The 27,457-nt window shown below is 49.1% G+C and overlaps 1 protein-coding gene across 1 annotated transcript in view; it reads right to left on the bottom strand.

Annotated features, from left to right (window-relative positions):
• Positions 1-1,199: 1,199 nt before the first annotated feature.
• The window catches only part of slc9a6a (solute carrier family 9 member A6a), a 91,047-nt gene continuing 64,789 nt past the window's right edge, over positions 1,200-27,457 (bottom strand). The window contains exons 12-16 of the mRNA XM_072595649.1: positions 26,459-26,612; positions 15,232-15,286; positions 14,684-14,763; positions 3,216-3,321; positions 1,200-2,599 (exon numbers count right to left, since the gene is read on the bottom strand). Coding sequence (XP_072451750.1) covers positions 2,336-2,599; positions 3,216-3,321; positions 14,684-14,763; positions 15,232-15,286; positions 26,459-26,612 — 659 coding nt within the window. The 3' untranslated portion in view covers positions 1,200-2,335. The remainder of the gene's footprint in view (positions 2,600-3,215; positions 3,322-14,683; positions 14,764-15,231; positions 15,287-26,458; positions 26,613-27,457) is intronic.

The raw sequence follows: 27,457 nt of genomic DNA on the forward strand, positions 1-27,457 counted from the left end.
TCTCGTTTGCAGCCACAGAAACACCTATTTGCTCCCCTTACAATCGAATCCCCTGTAATTATTGCATTCCCACACTTTCTCCTCTTCTCTCTCACAGCTGTACTGCAATGAATTTGGCTGTTACTGATTTCCCCCGAGTGGCCATTCCCCCTCAACACTATCCAAAGTGGTATATCTGTGGGATAGTCACAGGGGGTTCCTCGGCTGCCTGCCTAGTCCTTTCACTCAGCCTGGTGGTTACCCATTCCCCTTCTGCCTGTCGAGGTTTCACCTGCAGTGTGACCATCTCTCTGTATGTGCTATCCGTGCTGCTCCCAGCTTCATAGATGCTCCAACGTGTCCCTCGCTGACACCCCCCGCTGCCATCCCCCAGCTCTGAAACCTGAGGCTTTCGGGAGCTGCAGCTGGAGACACCTCCTGTTCAGACACTGGTCCCAGGAACTGGAAACGTACCCGACATCTCAACATTGAGCAGGAGGAACTCTCCTGCCACGACTTAGCCCCTTTGTATTAAACCTTCAAAGGCCTCTTCAAATCGAATAATGTCATTAGTTTCAGAGCCCTTCTTCCCTATACCTTGTTAAAACAGAAAATAAGCTATAAACCACAAAAAAAACTTTGTAATCAATAGTAAAGGTATAAATATTCATTATCTGGGCTCACCCAATCAGCAACTTTGACTTGCCCAATATTGAAGAGCAGCAATGAGACAAAAGGACATAGTGATCAGCTCCTCCCTCTTTCACAAAACTCTGGCTACTCTCCAATTCAACAAGACAACATTCCAGTACAGAGAAGGCAGTACTGAAGAAGCCCTCTTTTCATGGCTCCTAATTCAAGGGTTTGGGAATTGGGATGAACCAGTTATTTAGTTATCCAATGAACCAGTTTTCTAATTAACTAGCTTCAGCTTAGTACCTGTAAATTCCTATTTGAAAGCTGCAAATAAACTGCACCCAATCAAAACAGCAACTTTTAGTTAACTGTTAAATTAAAGAGGGTGAAATTGAGGACTGCAGGTGCTGGAGATCAGAGTCAAGGTTAGAGTGATGCTGGAAAAACACAGCAGGTCAGGCAGCATCCGAGGAGCAGGAAAAGCGACGTTTCAGGCAAAAACCCTTCCTGATGAAGGGCTCTTGCCTGAAACGTCGATTTTCCTGCTCCTCGGATGCTGCCTGACCTGCTGTGTTTTTCCAGCATCACTTTAATCTTGACTGCTAAATTAAAGAATAGATTAGAATTGAGATTGAATTAAATTATTTCCTAAGACTTACACCTTGAGGCCCCCATTTCACCAAACTCCAGCTACACTCTAATAACAACATGACTATAATTCTCTCGGCTGTTATACTCTACAATATCAGGGTCCTACCTTTCAACTTACATCCTAACTCTCTACATTTGGAGTTTTGTACATAGAAAATACAGTATTTCCGATAACACCCATGTTTGACAGAATATCGATTGATCTGGTCTGAATCAGTTGTGAAATCAGTGAATTATTGTGGGAGTAAAGACTTGGGATGAGATTGTGCTGAACCTGTCAGTTAATGACTATGGGACACCAGTGCTCTGTGCATTGTTCACTGAATCATTCTGATAACAGGGTCACAAAGAAGGATGGAAGTAACTTTGCTGTCAAACTGGTCCTCTGGAACTTTGTTGATAGGAATGACAGGAGTATGATTCAGTGCAGAGCTGTAAGTGAACAGTGACTGTACTGATCAACAATGCAGATCCCTTCAATTCAATCCAAATCTCATTCTCACTGACATAATTAAAATTCAAACAAAATGTGCTAGTCAACAGCAAGAAACCTTCATGCTGAACCAAGCAGATCTGGAACCAGGGACCGGGAGAGCAGTACAAAGTGTTGATTCTAACACACTAAGTACGATGGGCTCTCCAGCATGATCCTGCTTTAATAGGAGGGGATAGAATGAGCTATCAGAGGATTCACAAATATCAACAAAATAAGTCTTACTGAAATGTGCCACAAATTTCAACCTAGTTCAAAGTCATCAAGCAGTAAGTGAACAAAGTCCTTGATCACCTGACTTCATGTTAATATTAGGTGTGATAAAACAGATTATTTAATAAGGAACTGAATGGACACCGAATTTGTCTTAAATATAACCGATTCACATCAATAACTATGACAAATCATCTCTGTTTGTGAGCAATGTTCAATCAATCACCATAACCCAAAATAGATTAAATAGCAGCCCTTAAAAACCTGAAGAATATTTGGAGTGCACGTGCAATCTGGGCTGAGCAGACAGTATAGGCCGAGGGAGAAGTTGTACTCAGGGTCGATGCAACACTGATTGGCAGCTTACAGCAGCTGAGGCCCTGAGTTCTCAGTAAGCTTTAGGTGCAGGATGGGTTCAGTGTCTCTCACTGGGATGACCAGCTCATGCCCACCACAGGCCTGATCCTGCTCCTGGGCATCTTCCAGACTCTGAGTGAGGTTCCTGCGATCAGAACCACTGCTGTAGCTGCAGTCAGTCGTGACCAGGGTAGAGTCTCCAAATGATAAGCTGATATCACCATCATTTAGAATCAGCTCAGAATCATCATCCTTCAGCTGCTCCTGGTTCTGAGAAGGAGAAGCAATCAGTTCAAGATGCCTGACATCAACTTTGCTTTTATTCATTTACAGAGTGCGGACGTAGCTCACTGGGCCACCATTTACTTTCAATCCCTCAGTACCCTGGAGATTATGGTGAGCTGCCTTCTCCAACTGCTGCAGTTCATGGGGTTTGTAGGGTCAGCCACAAAGCCGTTGGAGAGACAGCTCCAGGTTTGTGTAAATGTACACACACACAGAAATCATGATAAAACATTAATTTATAAATATACAGCAGTGTTCACACACAGTCAACCAGCAGTTATAGAAAAGCCACAGATAGATGTGACCCTGATGCTATTAGACAGTGTGTGCTGGAACATAGAGGCAGATCCTCACATTAGCCACTGGCCAATAAAGGAGTGTCACTGAGTTGGAGCTGGGATTGGATTGGCTGTGCAACACTCAGACTGTGGGAATATCTGGAATTCGGGAGGAACTAAACCAATGATAGACCTCCCTAAAGCTCCTCTCTGATTAAAGTGTGCAGTTTCACATATTGAGCACAGAAAGACACAAGCCCCAGTTCCAAGCAGTTTCTGGGAAAAACAACCAGAGAGATATGTAGACAGTAAGATGTTCTCACCTCATAGGCCAGGGGGCTGGTCAGGATCCTGGCAACTGGAGCACAGCAGCTGGGTAAAGTGCTGGTGAGGGGGGGGCCACTGTGTGTTAATATCGGCTTCAAATAACTGGGTATTCTGTGAAGGAAAACGACTTCACAAACTGACTGCACATGGAGAAAACAGGAGAAACTTAATGACAGAGACCTGAGAGCTCCCCCCCATCAGAAGGGGAGTAAGGAGGCGGGGAGGGGTGTTGTAAGAGAGCTTCCCCTGTCAGATGGGGTAATACAGAATGTTCACTTGACACAGTGGGTTGTTGCCTGGAGCACAGTAGCTGAGTTAGCCGGCAGCTTGTCTGTAACATAACGTGACACTAACAGCAGGGGCTTTATTCCCAGGTATAATTCCTGGTTAAATGACAGGCTGAAGTCAGTCTGAAGGTCCTGCCCTCTCAACCTAGCTCCATCACCTCAGCCACGATGACCCTCAGATTTAACTCAACACCAGCTGTCTCTCACTAATGAATCCTTTCGGATCCTGATGACTTTCACTTTCTGTAAGGTACTGCCTGAAAGGATGTTGGAAGCAGATTCTGTAACAAATTCACAGAATGCCTAGAGTACAGAGACCTGTCAGTCAGTCATGTCTATGTTGACACTCTGAGGGAACAATATGCCTTGTACCTTTCCCCATGGGCCTACACATTTTCATTCTACAGATATTTGTCTGAAGTCCTGTTGAAAGCATTGATTGAGCCTGCCCCCAGCGCACACTCAGGCAGTGCACTCCAGAAACCTCAACCACTTGCTGCATGAGAAAGATTTCCCTTGCCTCACCATTGCTTCTTTCAACAATTAGCTAAAAACTGCAGCTTCTAGCTCCCATTCCTTCCCCCAATGGGACCACAGTCTTTCATCTCAACTCTGCCTAGACTCCTCATGATTTTGAAAACTTCCATCAAATTTCCTTCCAGCCTTCTCTGCTCCAAGGAGGACAGTCCCAAATTCTTCAATCATTCCTTATGGAGGCATGGGATACAGGGAAGTCTGGCTGTCTGGATACAGAATAGGCTGGCCCATAGAAGACAGAAGGTGTTGGTAGATGGAACATATTCAGCCTAGAGCTCAGTGACCAGTGGTGTTCCACAGGGATCGGTTCTGGGACCTCTGCTCTTTGTGAATTTTATAAATGACTTGGATGAGGAAGTGGAAGGGGGTGTGGGGGTTAGTAAGTTTGCAGAAGACACAAAGATTGGTGGTGTTGTGGATAGTGTGGAGGGCTGTTGTAGGTTGCAACCAGACATTGACAGGATGCAGAACTGGGCTTAAATTCCAGGAGTTCAACCTGGAAAAGTGTGAAGTGATTCATTTTGGCAGGTCGAATTTGAACACAGAATACAGGGTTAAAGGCAGGATTCTTGGCAGTGTGGAGGAACTGAGGGATCTTGGAGTCCATGTTCATAGTTGCCACTTAAGTTGATAGGGTTGTTAAGGAGGCATATGGTGTGTTGGCTTTCATTAGCAGGGGGCTTGAGATTAGCAGCCACAAGGTTATGCTGCAGCTCCACAGAGCCCTGGTTAGATCACACTTGGAATGTTGTGTTTAGTTCTGGTCGCCTCATTATAGCAAGGATAGAGTGGGTACAGAGGAGATTGACCAGGATGCTGCCTGTACTGGAGGGTGTGTCTTATGAAGAAAGGTTGAGGGAGCTAGGGCTTTTCTCATTAGAGTGAAGAAGGATGAGAGGTGACTTGATAGAGGTGTACAAGATGATAAGAGCATAGATAGAGTGGATAGCCGGAGACATTTTACCCAGGGTGGAAATGTCTATCACGAGAGGCATAATTTTAATGTGATTGGAGGAAGGTTTAGGGGAGATGTCAGAGGTAGGTTCTTTACATAGAGAGTGAAATACACTGCTAGCAGTGGTAGTACAGTCAGAGACATTTGGGATATTTAAGTGAATCTTGAATAGCCACATGGATGGTAGTAAAACAAAGGGTATGTAGGTTAGTCTGATCTTAGAGTAGGATAGAAGGTCGGCACAACATCAAGGGCCGAAGGACCTGTACTGTTCTATGTTCTATACTCTACAACAAAACTTTCTCACAGAGCCATACAGCAGGTAAGGAGACCCCTCGGCCCAACCAGTCCATGCCGAACATAGTCCCAAACTAAACTAGTCCCACCTGCCTGCTCCTGGCCCATATCCCTCCAAACCTTTCCTATTCATGCATTTATCCAAATGTCTTTTAAACATTGTAACTGTACCCACACCCACGACTTCCTCGGGAAGTTCATTCCACACGTGAACCACCCTCCATGTAAAAAGACTTTGCTTCACGGCTTTTTTAAATCTCTCTTCTCTCATCTTAAAAACGTGCCCCCAGTCTTGAGGTCTCCCATTGCTTGAACTATTCTTGTAAATTTCTACTACAATCTCTCCAACATATTCACATTTTTCCTGTAGTGTGGCACCCAAAACTGTAAACAATACTACACCAATGCTACAGGAAGGATAGAAAGGGAGGCAAGAGAGGAGGGGTGTGGCATTTTTGCTAAGGGATAGCATTACAGCTGTGCTGAGGGAGGATATTCCCAGAAATACATCCAGGGAAATTATTTGGGTGGAACTGAGAAATAATAAAGGGATGATCACCTTATTGGGATTGTATTATCGACCCTCTAATTGTCAGAGGGGAATTGAGAAACAAACTTGGAAGATCGTATGAGGAAAGGCTGAGGCACTTGGGGCTGTTCTCATTGGAGAAAAGAAGGTTTAGGGGCGATTTGATAGAGGTGTACAAGATGATTAGGGGTTTAGATAGGGTTGACAGTGAGAACCTTTTTCCGCGTATGGAGTCAGCTGTTACTAGGGGACATAGCTTTAAATTAAGGGGTGGTAGGTATAGGACAGATGTTAGGGGTAGATTCTTTACTCAGCGGGTTGTGAGTTCATGGAATGCCCTGCCACTAGCAGTGGTGGACTCTCCCTCTTTATGGTCATTCAAGCGGGCATTGGATAAGCATATGGAGGTTATTGGGCTAGTGTAGGTTAGGTAGGCTTCAGTCGGCGCAACATCGAGGGCCGAAGGGCCTGTACTGCACTGTATTTTTCTATGTTCTATGAGATCTCAGCTATCTGTAAGAATAATAGGGTAGTTATGGTAGGGGATTTTAACTTTGCAAACATAGACTGGGACTGCCATAGTGTTAAGGGTTTAGATGGAGAGGAATTTGTTAAGTGTGTACAAGACAATTTTCTGATTCAGTATGTGGATGTACCTACTAGAGAAGGTGCAAAACTTGACCTACTCTTGGGAAATAAGGCAGGGCAGGTGACTGAGGTGTTAGTGGGGCAGCACTTTGGGGCCAGCGAGCATAATTCTATTAGATTTAAAATAGTGATGAAAAAGGATAGACCAGATTGTAAAGTTGAAATTCTAAATTGGAGAAAGGCTAATTTTGACGGTACTAGGCAAGAACTTTCAAAAGCTGATTGGGGGCAGATGTTTGCAGGTAAAGGGACGGCTGGAAAATGGGAAGCATTCAAAAATGAGATAACAAGAATCCAGAGAAAGTACATTCCTGTCAGGGTGAAAGGGAATGCTTGATGACTAAAAAAATTGAGGGTTTGGTTAAGAAAAAGAAGGAAGCATATGTCAGGTACAGACAGGATAGATCGAGTGAATCCTTAGAAGAGTATAAAGCAAGTTGGAGTATACTTAAGAGGGAAATCAGGAGGGCAAAAAGGGACATGAGATAGCTTTGGCAAATAGAATTAAGGAGAATCCAAAGGGTTTTATAAATATATTAAGGACAAAAGGGTAGCTAGGGAGAGAATAGGGTCCCTCAAAGATCAGCAAGGCGGCCTTTGTGTGGAGCCACAGAAAATGCGGGAGAAACTAAATGAATATTTTGCATCAGTATTTACTGTGGAAAAGGATATGGAAGATATAGACTGTAGGGAAATAGATGGCGACACCTTACAAAATGTCCATATTTGTGCGTGGGAAATCATGTCTCACAAACTTGATTGAGTTTTTTTGAAGAAGTAACAAAGAGGACTGATAAGGGCAGAGCAGTAGATGGATTTCTGTAAGACGTTCGACAAGGTTCCCTATGGGAGACTAATTAGCGAGGTTAGATCTCATGGAATACAGGGAGAACTAGCCATTTGGATACAGAACCGGCTCAAAAGATAGAAGACAGAGGGTGGTGGTGGCTTGTTTTTCAGACTGGAGGCCTGTGACCAGTCATGTGCCACAAAGTTCAGTGCTGGGTCCACTACGTTTTGTCATTTACATAAATGATTTGGATGTGAGCATAAGAGGTACAGTTAGTAAGTTTGCAGATGACACCAAAATTGGAGGTGTAGTGGACAGCGAAGAGGGTTACCTCAGATTACAACAGAATCTTGACCAGATGGGCCAATGGGCTGAGAAGTGGCAGATGGAGTTTAATTCAGATAAATGCGAGGTGCTGCATTTTGGGAAAGCAAATCTTAGCAGGACTCATACACTTCATGGTAAGGTCCTAGGGAGTGTTGCTGAGACCTTGGAGTGCAGGTTAGAATAGATTAGATTAGATTCTCTACAGTGTGGAAACAGGCCCTTCGGCCCAACAAGTCCACACCGCCCCTCCGAAGAGAAACTCACCCAAACCCATTTCCCTACCCTACATTTACCCCTGACTAACGCACCTAACACTGTTCCCTACCGTACATTTACCCCTGACTAACGCATCTAACACTGTGGGCAATTTAGCATAGCCAATTCACCTGACCTGCACATCTATGGACTGTGGAAGGAAACCAGAGCACCCGGAGGAAACCCACGCAGGGAGTATGTGCAAACTCCACACAAACAGGCAGGAGTCGAACCTAGGTCCCTGGTGCTGTGAGGCAGCAGTGCTAACCACTGAGCCACTGTGGCGCCCTATAGCTCCTTGAAAGTGGAGTCGCAGGAAGATTGGATAGTGAAGAAGGCGTTTGGTATGCTTTCTTTTATTGGTCAGAGTACTGATTACAGGAGTTGGGAGGTCATGTTGCAGCTGTACAGGACATTGGTTAGGCCACTGCGTGCAATTCTGGTCTCCTTCCTATCGGAAAGATGTTGTGAAACTTGAAAGGGTTCAGAAAAGATTTACAACGATGTTGCCAGGGTTGGAGGACCTGAGCTAAAGGGAGAGGGTGAACAGGCTGGGGCTGTTTTCCCTGGAGCATCGGAGGCTGAGGGGTGACCTTATAGAGGTTTATAAAATCATGAGGGGCATGGATAGGATAAATAGACAAAGTCTTTTCCCTGGGGTGGGGGAGTCCAGAACTAGAGGGCATAGGTTTAGGGTGAGAGGGGAAAGATATAAAAGGGACCTAAGGGGCAACTTTTTCACACAGAGGGTGGTACGTGTATGGAATGAGCTGCCAGAGGAAGTAGTGGAGGCTGATACAATTGCAACATTTAAAAGGCATTTGGATGGGTATATGAATAGGAAGGATATGGAAGGATATGGGCCGGGTGCTTGCAGGTGGGACTAGACTGGGTTGGGATATCTGGTCGGCATGGACGGGTTGGACCGAAGGGTCTGTTTCCGTGCTGCACATTTCTATGACTCTAATACTCCAGCTCAGTTTTAGCAAGAATCTTAAACAATTTCAACATCATCTCCTTGCTCTTGTACACTATGCCCTATTAATAAAGCTAAGAACACTATCTGCTTTATTAACTGCCTTCTCTACCTGTCCTGCCTCTGAATGTACATACGCAGCCAGGGCTGTCTGCCAGTGCACTCCTTTTAGAGTTTACTCTTTACAGTATACAGTCTCAGCACGTTGTTTCTGCTGGAATGCAGCACCTCTCAACTCGCCACAGTAAATGTGGTCTGCCACGAGGGAGCACCCACAGCATGGGGACAGAGTACCAATGATTAACAATCCTTTGGGTGAAATCATTTCTCTTTCTCCCAATCATAAATATGAATTTTAATATGGATTTCAGCAAAGCGTTTGACAAGGTCCCAAACAGGAGACGGAGCAGGAAGTCAATTGCACATGGGAATTTTTGAAGTGGATTCAAAACTGGCTGTTCTGCAGACAGAGGGGATGATGTCAGAGGCTGCTTTAGTGACTGGAAGCTCGGTACAGTGGTGTACCACAGGGGTCTGTGCTGGGTCCCCTATTATCAGTCATTTATGTAAATGACATCAATAACTGTAGAGGGGTATGGTTGGATGACACAAAGATTGATCAGGTTGCTAACAGTGAGACTGAGTGTCTTGTGCTACAAGAAGATATAAACAGAATGGTCAAATGGGCAGTTAAGTAGCAGATGGAATTCAATCCTGGAAAGTGTGGGTGATTCACTTTGGAATGAGTAATTCAACAAGAAAGTATTTGATGAACACCACAACATTAGGAAGATCTGTGGAATAAAGAGACCTTGGGATGTTTGACTGTAGATCTCTGAAGGTAGAAGGCCATGTTAGTCGGGTGGTGAAAAAGGCACAAGGGACTCTCACCTGTATCAATCAAGATCATGACAGAGTTGTACAGAACTTTGGTGAAACCACAGTAGCTGGAGTACTGTGTGCAGTTCTGGTCACTGTACTATAGGAAGGATATGATTGCACTGGAGGGGGTGCAGAGGAGATTCACCAGGATGCTGCCTGGGATGGAAAATTGAAGTTATGAGGAAAGGTTGAATAGGCTTGTGTTGTTTTTGTTGGAGCAGAGAAGACTGAGGGGTGATCTGATTGAGTTTTACAAGGGACATGGTCAGATTAGATAAGGATCACTATTCCTCTTAGTTGAAGGGTCAGTTTTGAGGGGACACAGGTTGAAAGTGAGTGCCTGGAAGTTTAGGGGGGAATGTGAGGAAAGTCTTTTTACCCAGAGGGTTGTCTCTGTCTGGAATGCACCACCTGGGAGGGTGGTAGAGGCAAGTTGCCTCACATCCTTTAAGAGCACTCAACATGTCACAACATTCAAGGCTATGGGCTAAGTGCTGGTAAATGGGATTGGGTTAAAGGTCAGGTGTTTCTCAGATGTCAGTGTAGACTCAGGCGGCCAAAGGTTCTCTTCTGCTCTGTTTGATTCTATGAAAAGAATGGCCCTTTTCCTGGATTTATGCCCTCCTCTCCATCTTCTGTCAGTTCTCAATCCTATGTCTGTAGCTCCTCATTCTTCACTGTCAATTACTGACCTCTACCCATTGTGTCCCATCCTTTCAATGTGTCTGGCATTTCTACTACACCCTCTTTACCTGCATTGCTCTAATGAAATATACCACAATTTTAACAAGTCTTTCTATTTCATAGGTGTTGAAACATCTTCCTTGGGTGCTGACTGATATTCTAGGAGTTTTTTGAGTTTCCAGAATTGAATAATTTATTTCCCACTGACAGCAAATCAGAGAGAGAGCCAAAACATGTATCAGCCATTCGATAAAGACTGAGTGACCAACTGCAGGGGTGAGTTGCAGCCATGTGACTGAAACAGCCAATCAGCATTGGAAACCTGAAATTAAATAAAGAAGTCCAAATGCTGAAAATGTGAAATAAAACCAAAAATTGCTGGAGAACCTCAGGAGGTCTGGCAGCATCTGTGGAGAGAAAAATAGAGTTAACGTTTAGAGTCCAGTGACCCTTCTTCAGAACTGTTGGTAGCTAGGAAACTCCATTCCATTCTCCCAGTTTCTTCATCTGATATGCTATCTTCTGTGGGATGGGGCATTTCAGAAATATACCCTTTTCCTCAACTGAGGATTCCTCATCCTTGTGGGTGACACAGCCCTTCGCCATGTCCAACCCATTTCCTTCACTCTACCCTCACCCCTTCTCTTCTCTCCCACAACATTGAATTCCTGATGAGGGGTGTATGCCCAAAACGTTAATTCTCCTGCTGCTCGGATGTTGCCTGACCTGCTGTGCTTTTCCAGCAACACACTTTGACTTCACCACCCCACCCTGTTCCCTGGCCAACATCTCTGTCTTGGGTTTGCTGCAGTGCTCCAGTGAAGCTCAGCACAAGCTGGAAGAACAGCTCCTCATTCCCCCTTTGAGACCCTGCAACCTCAGGACTCTATATTGAGGTCAGTAATTTTCGGGCCTGACCACCTTCGCCTGTGTCCTTTACCTACCCCCACAGCTCAGGCCCTGTCATGCCATGGGCTGCTTCCAGGACAGCCAGCCCACTCTCACCTACTCACTGTCCCCATTAGCAGCTTTTCTTTTCTCCCTGGTTTATCATTTTCCGTCCTTTTGTCTGTTTAACTGTCATTTTCTCACTCTGGCCTATTGTTTACTCCTTTACTCCCATCCCCACCCTGTCTTCAACACATATGCCACCCTTTCTTAGCTACTATCAGATCTGAAGACACTGGGCTCAAATCGTTAACTCTGCTTTCTCTGCACAGATACTGCTAGACTTGCTGAGTTTTGCCAGCAATTTTGTTCTGCTGGAACCCTGACCCCACCACTTATATCCATCAATGTCCTGAAGCGCTCCCTGCTGGCTCTTCTGACACATGACAACACTCTCTCTCTCTCTCTCTCGCTCTGGTTCTGCAAAATCATTTGAAACAGAAAGATGTGTGGATTCTGCTTTATATAAAACATTTTGTTCACTTGTTCTTCACTCTATCATAATCCAATGAAGAGAGAGGGGAGAAGATTCTGGATGGAATTGTTCGGGCTGCTGGGAAGAATGAGAGTAGCATTACTGTCACCAGCTAAGATTAACTCAGGAGATTACTCACACCCCAGGGTTGGCTGGTAACTGAGAGACTGGGCCTTCTGTAATGGTCAGATCATTGTGGAAATTAATCCCCGAATTATTCGGAGTTCTGAAGGTCATCGGCCTGTGGACATGTTCTTCCCAAGAATGTAATTTCACCAGATTCTAGAAACTCTCTACAGAAACAGAGCTGTAACTTTCAGTAAAGCGTTAAGCTGCTGCTGCTGGTGAGAATACAGGCCGTGCTTTACCAACACTCAGGAGAAGGAGAGCAGATGGTATTAGTAATAACATCAGCAAATTTACTGATGATACTAAGCTGGGTGGCAGGGTGAAATGTGATGAGGATGTTCGGAGATTACAGGGTGACCTGGACAAGTTAGGTGAGTGGTCAGATGCAGTTTAATGTGGATAAATGTATGGTTATCCACTTTGGTGGCAAGAACAGGAAGGCAGATTACTACCTAAATGGAATCAATTTAGGTAAAGGGGCAGTACAGAGAGATCTGGGTGTTTGTGTACACCAGTCAATGAAGGTAAGCATGCAGGTACAGCAGGTAGTGAAGAAGGCTAATAGCATGTTGGCCTTCATAACAAGAGGGATTGAGTATAGAAGCAAAGAGGTTCTTCTGCAGCTGTACAGGGCCCTGGTGAGACCGCACCTGGAGGACTGTGTGCAGTTCTGGTCTCCAAATTTGAGGGAAGACATACTGGCTATTGAGGGAGTGCAGCATAGGTTCACGAGGTCAATTCCTGGAATGGCGGGACTACCTTACACTGAGAGACTGGAGCGACTGGGCTTGTATACCCTTGAGTTTAGAAGACTGAGAGGGGATCTGATTGAGACATATAAGTTTATTAAAGGATTGGACTCTCTGGAGGCAGGAAACATGTTTCCGCTGATGGGTGAGTGCCGAACCAGAGGACACAGCTTACAATTACGGGGTAGACCATTTAGGACAGAGATGAGGAGAAACTTCTTCACCCAGAGAGTGGTGGCTGTGTGGAATGCTCTGCCCCAGAGGGCAGTGGAGGCCCAGTCTCTGGATTCATTTAAGAAAGAGTTGGATAGGGCTCTCAAGGATTGTGGAATCAAGGGTTATGGAGATAAGGCAGGAAGAGGATACGGATTAAGGATGGTCAGCCATGATTATAATGAATGGTGGTGCAGGCTCGAAGGGCAGAATGGCCTACTCCTGCACCTATTGTCTATTGTCTAATTGAAACAAATGGAATTCTTTGAGACTTTGACAGGGGTGAATCTGAGAGGGTGTTGCCCCTGACTAGAGGGTCCAGGACTGGTAGGTGGTGGTAAAGGGACAGGGAATTTGGATGATAATGATAAATGTCTTCAGCCAGTGGAATTTCAGAGGGCAGAAGACAGTCAGTCACTGAGTATGTTTGAGGGAGTGAGAGATAGAGAGAGAGAGACAGACAGACAGACAGAGTGAGAGAGATGGACAGTGAGCAGAGGAGATGAATACTCAGTTACTTGGAATGGTGTGGAAGTTGGAGTTGAGGAGGTACAGATCTTAGTGAACGATTGAAAAGATTCAAAGGGCAGTCTCCTCCTGCTATTTCTTCTGTTGAAAGTTCCAACAGAAGGCAGAATATTAGACTGGCTGACAAGTGTCAAAACCAGCATAGACTGACGGATGAAACTGGTGAATCAAGGCAATGACCAGCCGTACAGTTAGCTGAATACAGCAACAAGTTGTACAGTTTAAAGAGTACAGTGACAGACTGATGAATACAGTAGTCTGTACAGTTTGAAGAATTGAACCCATGCTGTTGGCATCACTCTGCATTCACTAACCAGCTGTCCAGCCAACTGAGCTAACCAACCACTCCACCCAAAGCTAATGTAAAGTTGCAACAGTTCTACCAGACCACAGGGCAGTTCTCTCATTAGAGAGAGAGAGATGACTGGTGGTGGTTTAACCTGAGGGTCACCATGCCTCAGGCGACAGGAGAGGTTGAGAAGGAGAGCCTTTCAGTGCAAGCTCATCCGGTGCAGGAATTGAACCCATGCTGTTGGTGTCACTCTGCATCATAAACCAGCCGCCCAGCCAACAGTCTGACCGTCATGGCCACAGGCCAACATAGTCTGACCGTCACGGTGACAGGCCGCACAGTCTGACCGTCACGGCGACAGACCAACATAGTCTGACCGTCACGGTGACAGGCCGCACAGTCTGACCATCATGTTGAGAGGCCAACACAGTCTGACCGTCATGGCCACAGGCCAACACAGTCTGACTGTCACAGCCACAGACCAACTCAGTCTGACTGTCACGGTGACAGGCCGCACAGTCTGACCGTCATGTTGACAGGCCGCACAGTCTGACCATCACGTTGACAGGCCGCACAATCTGACCGTCACGGCGACAGACCAACATAGTCTGACCGTTACAGCCATAGGCCGTACAGTCTGACCGTAACAGCCACAGACCAACTCAGTCTGACCGTCATGGCGACAGACCAACACAGTCTGACCATCACAGTCACAGGCCAACTCAGTCTGACCGTCACGGTGACAGGCCAACACAGTCTGACCGTCACGGCCACAGGCCGCACAGTCTGACCATCACAGCCACAGGCCAACACAGTCTGACTGTCACAGTGAGGCGGTCTCTCATATGAATATTTATTGAGTATTGCAGTTGCTTCCTGTGAATTGGTGAGAGATCCTGCATTAGAAACCTTGGAGAGTACAGCTCCAGCTGGAATCAGAGCCAGTGTTTGAGGAAAGGATACTGGTGATCAAATGTGTACCACAGCCGGAACAGCCAGGCACTTTCAGCTTTAGTGTTCCTTCTCTCCCCGTCTGGACCATCCTAAGGAATTGGAAAATGGAAAGGGGTCGAATCTTCAGTAATGCATTCAGATTCCCAAAGAAAACCTCCCAATTCCCACATCCTCCCAAAACGAACCAATCAGACCAACAGTATTTCCTGTATTGTCACTGGATCACTGGATCACCTGATTAAACTCGAGGCCACTTGATGAGTTCGAGCAAGGTTTTTTGCTGAGACTGAGTCAGATAAAATCAGAAACTGACTGACTTGGAAAAACTCCAATATCTTTGCTGCCAAGATTCCCAGGGCAGTGGATAAAGAATAATGTGTGGCATTTATCGAGCTACCACAGATTCAATCAGCTCAGTGGCCTCTCTCATTGCTTGAGATTCTCTGATGCTAATTATGTTTCTGTCACACATGGAAAATGACAGATTTCAGTGAAAAACTGTCGAAGTCCATGAGGAAGTATCCATGTAAACGCCAGTGTTTACCTAACAGACTCACCTGCTGGAAATGGTCAATATTTGCAGATTGCTCTTGTTCAGGATTGACACCCACCCTGAAAGACAAGATTCAAAACAGATTCATTTCGATACTTGGAACCACTGACAGTTTTGACACTAAAGTGGATACCTTGCAGCTGGAGATTTACATCAAACTTTCAGTCTTGCTCACAAAACTGCAACTACACCTTTAATATCTCACCCATTCACCCAGACTCTCCCCATGTTATACTCTTGAGGTTTAAGCAAATTCCAAGTCCACAAGCTTTATTCAGTTAACCATATTCTATAAAACTCACCTCACATTGATTCCCAGCTCCACACATTTACACCCAATTATCTCTTCATTTATAAAGCTATCACTGGTTCCCTTATTTAATTAGGGATTCCTTCAAACCTGATTAGATAAAAATAGATTCCCATTTCCCTTTATAAATAAATAATATTTATATGCAATAATAACAAACAGAATGTAGAAAATTATGACATTATTTTACTCTTTGTACATTAAATGTCTAAGTATCCTTTTGCAGTAAGTCAACAGCTTCTCAGAACTTTCCCACTTTCCCATAATTACTGCTTCACTCGAGGAGGAAGTCTCTGCTGGAAAGGTGTGTTTTACTACATTTCGGATTCCTTTCGCTTCCCAATACAAAGAGCAAATTTACTTCCCTTTTCCATAAGAAAAATTATAAATTCAGTAACTTGGTTGATTTTCCATACCCAGTTTCATCTGTGCTTTCTTCATCAATGGCTTCCTTAGTAAGCTATTTTACTGGGTACTGTATTTGTGCTATCGAAAGGACTGATTCCAGTTATTTTCTGCAGAATGACCACTCTCTTCAAAGATTTGAATATGATGCCATCCTCAAATGGTAAACTGGTGGAACTCTCAACTTAGAATCATAGACTTTTACAACAGCATGAGGCCATTCAACCCATTATGTTGGTACCAGCTCCCAAAAGAGCTACCCAGCTAATCCCACTCTCCAGCCCTTTCTCCATACTCCTCTATACAAACACTTTCAAACTGATTGTCACATGTACTGAAGTCCAGTGAAAAGCTTTGTTTACGAGCAGTACAGGTAGATCATAGTAAGCAATGATGCACAGATCAAAGAGACTTAGACAGAGGCATACAGATTAAATTGTACAGGGTGTGCATTAGGCAAGATCAGCGTTAGCAAGGTTAGCATTATCTGAGGCTCCAGAGTCCATTCATCAGTCTAACAATGGCCAGAAAGAAGCTGTTCCAGAACCTGCTGGTGCCTGTGTTCAGGTTTCTGTATCTTCTGCCTGACGGAAGAGATTGTAAGAGATCATTACCAGGGTGTCATTGGTCTTTGAGGATGTTGGCAGCCTTTCCGTGGCAGCATAAACAGAGTCCATGGATGGAAGGTTGGCTCCCGTGATGGTCTGGGCTGGACACACCATCTTCTGGAGTTTCCTATGGTCCTGGGCAGGGCAATTGCCGTACCAGGCTGTTATGTACCTGGACAGTATTCTTCCAATGGTGCATCTGTAGAAATTGGTGAAGGTCCTAATGGACATGCCAAATATATCCAGCTCTCTTTTCAAATGTCTTATGCAATCCACCTCTGCCACTCTCCCAGACACTACATCCCAAATCCTAACAACTCTCTCAGTAAAGACGTTTCTCCTCATCTCACTCTCAGCTCTCTTACTGACAACCTTGAAATTGTGACCCCTCGTAACTGACATACTAACCAATAGAAATAGAATATCCTTCTTTCCCCTGTCAAAATTGTTTATAATTTTAAACACTCCAATAAGATCATCTCTTCCTCTTCTCTGCTCCAAATAACTTCCTTAACTTTGCCCTAATCCTTATTATTCAGAGTTCAGGTAGCAGTGTCAGCTAATCTATGACACACACTGTAGATTGTATTCACTGTCTAATTGCATAATTGAAAGATTCTGTCATCAACACATTCAGTGTCTATACCACTTGTGACAGTACAACGTCCTTATTGTGCGTACCTCCATTTTCTTCTTCTGAATCCTCTGTTTCATGTTTAGTTTTGAATAAGCTATGTTCATACTGTAATGATACTTTAAATCACATCTGAAACATTGAGTAACAACATCGTGGAGCCAGAGGATGTAGGTAGGACTCTAAATGAATATTATGTGTTGGTGTTCACTAGTGACAGGGAGGAATCTAGAAATCAGGGAAAGGGCCTGTGATACACTTAAAGAAATGACCATAGATAGGCAGGAGGTCCTGAGTGGTCTAGTAGGCTTAAAAGTAGATAAACCTCTCGGCTGGATGAAATGTATCCCAGGCTGTTGAATGAGGCAAGGAGGAAATAGTCAGGGCGCTTGCAAAAATCTTCAATTTTTATCTGGCCTCTGGGGAGGTACTAGAGGACAGGCAATATGGTACTGTTACTCAAGAAGGGAGCAAGGGGTAATCCAGGAAACGACAAAGCAATCAGTCCAACCTCTGTGGAGGGGAAACAGTTGGAGACAATTCTAAACGACAGAATTATTCTGCATTTGGAGAGGCAGGGATTCATCAGGAACAGTTGGAATGGTTTCGTTAAGGGAAGGCTGTGTCTGATCGAGTTGATTGAATTTTCCGACAAGGTGATCAGGTCTGTGGGTGGGGTAATGCTATTGATGTAGTCTACTGGATTTCAGCAAGGCTTTTGATAAGGTCCCATATGGGAGTCAGATAGCAAAGGTAAGAGCCTGTGGGATCCTTGGAAATTTGACTCCAGAATTGGGTGGAGTGGTAGGAGGGAGAGAGTGATGATTGAGGGGTGTTTTCTCAACTTGAAGTCTGTGACAAGTGGGTTCCTACAGGAGGCGGTGTTGGGGCCTTTGATGTTTGGCCCTATCTCCTTTTAATCTGAGCAGACCACTCAGAAGCTCCTGTTTGTCTGTTAACTTCTTTAATTGTGTCACAGACTCTCTCCCTGCCACTCAGCCAATTATAAATAACTTAGACTTGAATGTTGGAGGGTTATCAGTCAGTTCACAGACAATATAAGAATCAGTTGTTTACCAGTCTCTGTGGAGTTACTTCAGTGGCAACAAGACAAATAAAATGCATCTGAAGAAATTTGCACGCAGCAGTCATCTGTGAGTTGGGATAAACATTTAGGCATCATTCCATTAGTTGGGAAGCTTGACTTGTTCAATCCTATAAAAATCAGTTGTTCCCGCGGGAGCCTGTGCCCCACAACCTGAGCCGCCTCCAGAATTTTAGCTTTGTCCCCGTTAAGGACATAAAAAGGAAGGCCCCGTATAGACTGCTGCTGCACACCGTCCGCCTCTTCTCCCACATCCACCGTCCGGACACGCCTTGGCGTGCCCATTTGCCACCGGGCGGTGGAGATCCCCAGTGGAGGGCTCTCTACGTGGGAGTCCTCCCCCTTTCTCTCAGGGATCTGGGGTGGAGGGTGCTGCACGCAGCAGTCCCCTGCAACCGCAGATTGCGGTGGTTCACGGACTCCCAGCCCAACTGCTTGTTCTGTGGCGCTGTGGAGTCCGTGGACCATGTATATATTGGGTGTGGGCGTTTGCACCCCCTTTTTGATTTTCTCAAGAACCTTCTCCTCTGTTTCTGGCTGCACTTCAGTCCCACGCTCCTGATCTTCGGGCACCCGGTACGGAGGAGGGAGGGCAGGTCCGAGGACCTCCTCGTGGGTCTGCTCCTGGGCCTGGCCAAACTGGCCATCAACAGGTCCAGGCAGCGGGCCGTGGAGGGGGTCGTTAGGGCCGACTGCCTGCCCCTCTTCCGGGGTTACGTTAGAGCCCGGGTGTCCTTGGAGAAGGAGCACGCGGTGTCCACCAACACCCTGGAGTTGTTCAGGGAGAGGTGGGCGCCGCAGGGAGTGGAGTGCATTATTTCCTCCTCCAACTGTATTTTGATTTAATCCCTACCCTCCCCTTCACTGTTTGATCACACAGCATTGCCCTTTGATGAGAAGGGCAGTGCTTGTCAGTGGCCACTCGGGTGTTTCTTTTCTTCCTGGTGGTGGAAATTTGAATAAAGATTCGTGTATTTTGTGTCTTTCACTGTGTCTCACACCTGCACACACACACACCATGGGTGCTGGGGAAAATAAAAGCACTACTGCAGTTAGGCGGTAATGTGGGAGTAAAACAAAATTCAGTTTGATGGTAAATAGGAGGAGAGCCTTAGTTTACAGGAGGGTGTAGGTAGGCTGGACAAATGTGCTGACCACTGGGAAATGAAATTGGATCCAGCTCACTGTGAGGTGATGCACATGGGCAGGACCAACAAGGTGCGGGAATACCTGATGAACGGTAGGACCCTGGGAAGCACCAAGGATCAGAGGGACCTTGGTGTGTTCATACACTGCTCCCTTAAGGTGGGCAAAGTGGTTGAGAAGGCATATGGGATACTTGTTTTAACTAACCAAGGCACAGTGTTGAAGAGCAGGGGAGGTCATGCTGAAACTGAATGAAATGTTGGTTCAGTCACAGCTGAGTATTGTGTGCAGTTCTGGTATCCCCATTGTAGGAGGGATGTGACAACAGTAGAGAGGATGCAGAGGAGATTTACCAGGATGTTCCTAGGCTGGAGAGTGATGAAGAGAGATTGGACAGACTGGGATTGGAGCAGAGGAAATTGAGAGGGACATGATTGAGATGTACAAAATTATGAGGAGCACAGATGGGTAGACAGGAAGGAACATATCACCAAGGTGGAGGGATCAATGACCAGTGGGCATAGTTTTAAGGTGAGGGTCCTGATGAACCTGCCAAATTTCTTGAGCTGCCTGAGGAAGAAGAGGCGTTGTGCCTTCTTGACTGTCACACCGACGTGGGTGATCCAGGCCAGATTATTGGTTATTGTCACTTCAAGGAAGTAGATGGTCTCAATCCTGTCAACCTCCACCCCATCGAGGTAGATGGAGCGTGTCCTGCTTTCTTTCTCAAGTCAATGACCAGTTCTTTAGTTTTGCCAACACTAAGGAAGAGGCTGTTGTCATTGTACCATGTCACTGAACCTTAGACCTCCTTTCTGTATTCTGGAGCAACGTTGTTTGATATTTGTCCTAACATGGTCGTGTGGTCAGCAAACTTATAGATGGCATTCGTTCAGAATTTGGCAACCCAGCCATGGGTGTACGGGGAGTACAGTAGGGGGCTGAGGGACACAGCCATGGGTGTACGGGGAGTACAGTAGGGGGCTGAGGGACACAGCCATGGGTGTACGGGGAGTACAGTAGGGGGCTGAGGGACACAGCCATGGGTGTACGGGGAGTACAGTAGGGGGCTGAGGGACACAGCCGTGGGTGTACGGGGAGTACAGTAGGGGGCTGAGGGACACAGCCGTGGGTGTACAGGGAGTACAGTCGGGGGCTGAGGGACACAGCCGTGGGTGTACGGGGAGTACAGTAGGGGGCTGAGGGACACAGCTGTGGGTGTACGGGGAGTACAGGAGGGGGCTGAGGGCACAGACGTGGGTGTATAGGGAGTAAAGTAGGGGGCAGGGGGCACGGCCGTGTGTGTACAGGGCTTTAATATCCCAGTCAATAACACTAATTGCTGAAATAGCTTAGCAGATCTGGCAGCACTTGTGAAGAGAAAATCAGAGTTAACGTTTTGGTTCCGGTGACGTTTCCGCAGTCGAACCCAATTCTGTCATTCCACTTTATCAAACAGCTCTATAATGTGGATTACACGACAGACAATTCCACATTCTCACGATTGTCTTCAAATTAGCTTGCATTTAAGTAGCACGCAGTCATTGTGGTGATGTAAACAACGTAGCAGCTAATTCATACACAGCAATCTGACAACAACAAGATAGTTTGATGTTATTTCAGGATAAACTCTGGCAGCAACATGGGTCAAATCACCCTTTCCCCACGACCAGAATCACAAAGAGCATTTTAGAACCTCCTGAGCAGATGACTCCTTGGTTTTAACACCAACAGTGCGGCACTCCCTCAGTACTGACCCTCCGACAGTGCGGCACTCCCTCAGTACTGACCCTCCGACAGTGCGGCACTCCCTCAGCACTGACCCTCTGACAGTGCAGCATTCCCTTAGCACTGACCCTCCGACAGTGCGGCACTCCCTCAGCACTGACCCTCCGACAGTGCAGCACTACCTTAGTACTGACCCTCCGACAGTGCGGCACTCCCTCAGTACTGACCCTCCGACAGTGCGGCACTCCCTCAGCACTGACTCTCCAACAGTGCGGCACTCCCTCAGCACTGACCCACCGACAGTGCGGCACTCCCTCAGCACTGACCCTCCGACAGTGCGGCACTACCTCAGCACTGACCCTCCGACAGTGCGGCACTCCCTCAGCACTGACCCTCCGACAGTGCGGCACTCCCTCAGCACTGACACTCCGATAGTGCGGCACTCCCTCAGCACTGACCCTCCGACAGTGCGGCACTACCTTAGTACTGACCCTCCGACAGTGCGGCACTACCTTAGTACTGATCTTCCAAAAGTGCGGCACTCCCTCCGCACTGATCTTCCAAAAGTGCCGCACTCCCTCAGCACTGATCCTCCGACAGTGCGGCACTACCTCAGTACTGACCCTCCGACAGTGCCCACTCCCTCAGCACTGACCCTCCGACAGTGCGGCACTCCCTCAGCACTGACCCTCCAACAGTGCGGCGCTCCCTCAGCACTGACCCTCCGATAGTGCGGCGCTACCTCAGCGCTAACCCTCTGACAGTGCGGCGCTCCCTCAGCATTGACCCTTCGACAGTGAGGTGTCCCCTCAGCACTGACCCTCTGACAGTGCGGTGTGCAGTCAATACTGACCCTCTGACAATGCAGCACTCCAGCTCCGACAGTGCAGCACTCCCTCAGCACTGACCCTCCGACAGTACTGCGTTCCCTCAGCACGGATCCTTTGACAGTGTGGCACTCCCTCAGTACTGACCCTCCGACAATGCGGCGTTTCCTCAGCACTGACCCTCCGACAATGTGGAACACCTTCAGCACCGACCCTCCATCAGTGCAGCACTCCCTCAGCACTGACCCTCTGACAGTGCGGCACTCCCTTAGCACTGACCCTCCGACAGTGTGGCGCTCCCTCAGCATTGACCTTTTGACAGTGCGGTGCTCCCTCAGTACTGACCCTCCGACAGTGCGGTTCTCCCTCAGTACTGACCCTCCGACAGTGCGGCGCTCCCTCAGCGCTGACCCTCCGACAGTGCGGCACTCCCTCAGTACTGACCCTCTGACAGTGCCCACTCCCTCAGCACTGACCCTCTGACAGTGCGGCACTCCCTCAGTACTGACCCTCCGACAGTGCGGCGCTCCCTCAGTACTGACCCCCTGACAGTGCCCACTCCCTCAGCAGTGATCCTCTGACAATGCAGTACTCCCTCAGCGCTGACCCTCCGACAGTGCGGTGCTCCCTCAGCGCTGACCCTCCGACAGGGCGGCGCTCCCTCAGCGCTGACCCTCCGACAGGGCGGCGCTCCCTCAGCGCTGACCCTCCGACAGGGCGGCGCTCCCTCAGCGCTGACCCTCCGACAGGGCGGCGCTCCCTCAGCGCTGACCCTCCGACAGGGCGGCGCTCCCTCAGCGCTGACCCTCCGACAGGGCGGCGCTCCCTCAGCGCTGACCCTCCGACAGGGCGGCGCTCCCTCAGCGCTGACCCTCCGACAGGGCGGCGCTCCCTCAGCGCTGACCCTCCGACAGGGCGGCGCTCCCTCAGCGCTGACCCTCCGACAGGGCGGCGCTCCCTCAGCGCTGACCCTCCGACAGTGCGGCGCTCCCTCAGCGCTGACCCTCCGACAGTGCGGCGCTCCCTCAGCGCTGACCCTCCGACAGTGCGGCGCTCCCTCAGCGCTGACCCTCCGACAGTGCGGCGCTCCCTCAGCGCTGACCCTCCGACAGTGCGGCGCTCCCTCAGCGCTGACCCTCCGACAGTGCGGCGCTCCCTCAGCGCTGACCCTCCGACAGTGCGGCGCTCCCTCAGCGCTGACCCTCCGACAGTGCGGCGCTCCCTCAGCGCTGACCCTCCGACAGTGCGGCGCTCCCTCAGCGCTGACCCTCCGACAGTGCGGCGCTCCCTCAGCGCTGACCCTCCGACAGTGCGGCGCTCCCTCAGCGCTGACCCTCCGACAGTGCGGCGCTCCCTCAGCGCTGACCCTCCGACAGTGCGGCGCTCCCTCAGCGCTGACCCTCCGACAGTGCGGCGCTCCCTCAGCGCTGACCCTCCGACAGTGCGGCGCTCCCTCAGCGCTGACCCTCCGACAGTGCGGCGCTCCCTCAGCGCTGACCCTCCGACAGTGCGGCGCTCCCTCAGCGCTGACCCTCCGACAGTGCGGCGCTCCCTCAGCACTGACCCGCCGACAGTGCGGCGCTCCCTCAGCACTGACCCTCCGACAGTGCGGCGCTCCCTCAGCACTGACCCTCCGACAGTGCGGCGCTCCCTCAGCACTGACCCTCCGACAGTGCGGCGCTCCCTCAGCACTGACCCTCCGACAGTGCGGCGCTCCCTCAGCACTGACCCTCCGACAGTGCGGCGCTCCCTCAGCACTGACCCTCCGACAGTGCGGCGCTCCCTCAGCACTGACCCTCCGACAGGGCGGCGCTCCCTCAGCACTGACCCTCCGACAGGGCGGCGCTCCCTCAGCACTGACCCTCCGACAGTGCGGTGCTCCCTCAGCACTGACCCTCCGACAGGGCGGTGCTCCCTCAGCACTGACCCTCCCACAGTGCGGCACTCCCTCAGCACTGACCCTCCGACAGTGCGGCGCTCCCTCAGCACTGACCCTCCGACAGTGCGGCGCTCCCTCAGCACTGACCCTCCGACAGTGCGGTGCTCCCTCAGCACTGACCCTCCGACAGGGCGGTGCTCCCTCAGCACTGACCCTCCGACAGTGCGGCGCTCCCTCAGCACTGACCCTCCCACAGTGCGGCACTCCCTCAGCACTGACCCTCCGACAGGGCGGTGCTCCCTCAGCACTGACCCTCCGACAGGGCGGTGCTCCCTCAGCACTGACCCTCCGACAGTGCGGTGCTCCCTCAGCACTGACCCTCCGACAGGGCGGTGCTCCCTCAGCACTGACCCTCCGACAGGGCGGTGCTCCCTCAGCACTGACCCTCCGACAGTGCCCACTCCCTCAGCACTGACCCTCCGACAGTGCGGTGCTCCCTCAGCACTGACCCTCCGACAGTGCCCACTCCCTCAGTACTGACTCTCCGACAGGGCGGCACTCCCTCAGCACTGACCCTCCGACAGTGCGGCACTCCCTCAGTACTGACCCTCCGACAGTGCGGCGCTCCCTCAGTACTGACCCTCCAACAGTGCGGCGCTCCCTCAGCACTGACCCTCCGACAGTGCGGCGCTCCCTCAGCACTGACCCTCCCACAGTGCGGCACTCCCTCAGCACTGACCCTCCGACAGGGCGGTGCTCCCTCAGCACTGACCCTCCCACAGTGCGGCGCTCCCTCAGCACTGACCCTCCCACAGTGCGGCGCTCCCTCAGCACTGACCCTCCCACAGTGCGGCACTCCCTCAGCACTGACCCTCCGACAGGGCGGTGCTCCCTCAGCACTGACCCTCCGACAGTGCGGCGCTCCCTCAGCACTGACCCTCCGACAGTGCGGTGCTCCCTCAGCACTGACCCTCCGACAGTGCGGTGCTCCCTCAGTACTGACCCTCCGACAGTGCGGTGCTCCCTCAGCACTGACCCTCCGACAGTGCGGCACTCCCTCAGCACTGACCCTCCGACAGTGCGGTGCTCCCTCAGCACTGACCCTCCGACAGTGCCCACTCCCTCAGCACTGACCCTCCGACAGTGCGGTGCTCCCTCAGCACTGACCCTCCGACAGTGCCCACTCCCTCAGCACTGACCCTCCGACAGTGCGGTGCTCCCTCAGCACTGACCCTCCGACAGTGCCCACTCCCTCAGTACTGACCCTCCGACAGGGCGGCACTCCCTCAGCACTGACCCTCCGACAGGGCGGCACTCCCTCAGCACTGACCCTCCCACAGTGCGGCACTCCCTCAGCACTGACCCTCCGACAGTGCGGCACTCCCTCAGCACTGACCCTCCCACAGTGCGGCACTCCCTCAGCACTGACCCTCCGACAGGGCGGTGCTCCCTCAGCACTGACCCTCCGACAGTGCGGCGCTCCCTCAGCACTGACCCTCCGACAGTGCGGCGCTCCCTCAGCACTGACCCTCCGACAGTGCGGTGCTCCCTCAGTACTGACCCCCCGACAGGGCGGTGCTCCCTCAGCACTGACCCTCCGACAGTGCGGTGCTCCCTCAGCACTGACCCCCCGACAGTGCGGTGCTCCCTCAGTACTGACCCTCCGACAGTGCGGTGCTCCCTCAGTACTGACCCTCCGACAGTGCGGTGCTCCCTCAGTACTGACCCCCCGACAGGGCGGTGCTCCCTCAGTACTGACCCCCCGACAGTGCGGTGCTCCCTCAGTACTGACCCTCCGACAGGGCGGTGCTCCCTCAGCACTGACCCTCCAACTGCGCGGTGCTCCCTCAGTACCAACTATGATTCTGTATCCAATTGATGAGTGGGAGGTGTAGCTTAACTGTTTGAGTTCAGCTGTAACAAGGTCGTCACGGCTGACACTAATTTGCAGAATATTTTCTAAACTCTATTTCTTTGTCTGTCATTATTACACATCCTAGTATCAGTAAATATTGAATTATACATAATCCATGCCAAGGAGCTCTAGGCAATGTGCCAGTTCCAGAACCTTTGAACAACAGAGAGATGTTTGTAGTTCTGAATCCTGTCATTGCTCCTGACACTTTAATGAAGGTAGGAAATGGGTTTGTACATTCCTGAGTTGGAGTATTTCACTGTGACATACTGAACCCTGTCTCTCAGTGTAACAGGGATTGTGAGATAACCTTGTGAAGCAGAATCTGTCGTGCAGTGGTAATTGGGAACCGCACATTGATTAAATGATCACAGTTAAAAATCACACAACACTAGCTTTAGCTTGTACTTCTAAATAAACCTGTTGAACTATAACCAGGTGTTGTGAGATTTCTAACTCTGATCATTTATGATGTGGAGGAACCAGTGTTGAATTGGGGTGGACAATGATAGCAGTAAATATCCTTCCCTGACATCTGTTGTCAGCCAATGGGAGAGTTCAAACGTTTACCTTGCATTACATCATGTACCACCTCCCACCCCCCACCCCCACTCTGGAGGCAGTGTCCACAGTTGCTGAGCTGCCGAATCATTTGCTGAAATTAGAGATCTCACCTGATTTGAAGCCAAGATAACATTGGCGTTGTTCCTCCACCAAAGACCCAGACAGTGAAGAAGACAATGAGAAGGGTGGTAGTGAACATCATTTGACGTGCATAGGTTGCAGTGTCTCGAATGGCCAACGCAAATGCCATTGCCCCCCTCAAACCTGGAAGACAGGGTCATTCACATCTTACAGCCTGACTGCATCCAATCACACAACATACTGCCTGTTGTTACAACAGCCGACATTTACACACCATCTTTCATGGAGTGAAATATTTCAAGCTACTTCTCATGAGCAATTATCAAATGCAATCGGACTTTGAACCACATGAGGAGACATTAGGACAGGTGACCAAGCCCTGTGTAAAAGAGGGAGTGTTTAACGCACTGGGGCCACCACCAAGCCCATACTGGAGAGATGAGAGGAGCAAAGCAAAGAGGATTTGTGAGAACATTCCCAGTTGAAGGCAAAGGTAATTGAAGGCATGGCTCTTAATGGTGGAGCAATAGGAATTGGAAATATTCGAAAGGCCTGAATTACAGTATAGAAGGCGGCCACTCCATCACCGAGTCTGTACTAGCTCGAGGAAGAGCTACTCAGCTAGTCTGACTCTGGCCCTGTTGCCACAGTTCTCCAGATTGAAAGCTAGAACACAGAACAGTACAGCACAGGAACAGGCCCTTCAGCCCACTATGACAATGCTGACCACAATACCATTCTAAACTAATCCCATCTGCCTGCACATGGACCATATCCCTCTATTCACTGTCTGTTTATGCGTCCTTCTGAATGCCTGGTAAACGTTGCTGTCATATCTGCTTCTATCACCTCCCCAGGCAACGCATTCCAGGCCCTTACTACTCTCTCAGCAAAAAACTTTTCTTGCATATCTGCTTTAAACTTTCCCCCGATTAAACCTATGTGTCCATTTATACAAAAGAAGACTCTGACTATCCACCTTATCAATGCAATTCATGAATTCTTACACTTCTAGCGAGTTTTGATAA

The sequence above is a fragment of the Chiloscyllium punctatum genome, chromosome 25 (assembly GCF_047496795.1).
Source record: "Chiloscyllium punctatum isolate Juve2018m chromosome 25, sChiPun1.3, whole genome shotgun sequence".
NCBI lineage: Eukaryota > Metazoa > Chordata > Chondrichthyes > Orectolobiformes > Hemiscylliidae > Chiloscyllium > Chiloscyllium punctatum.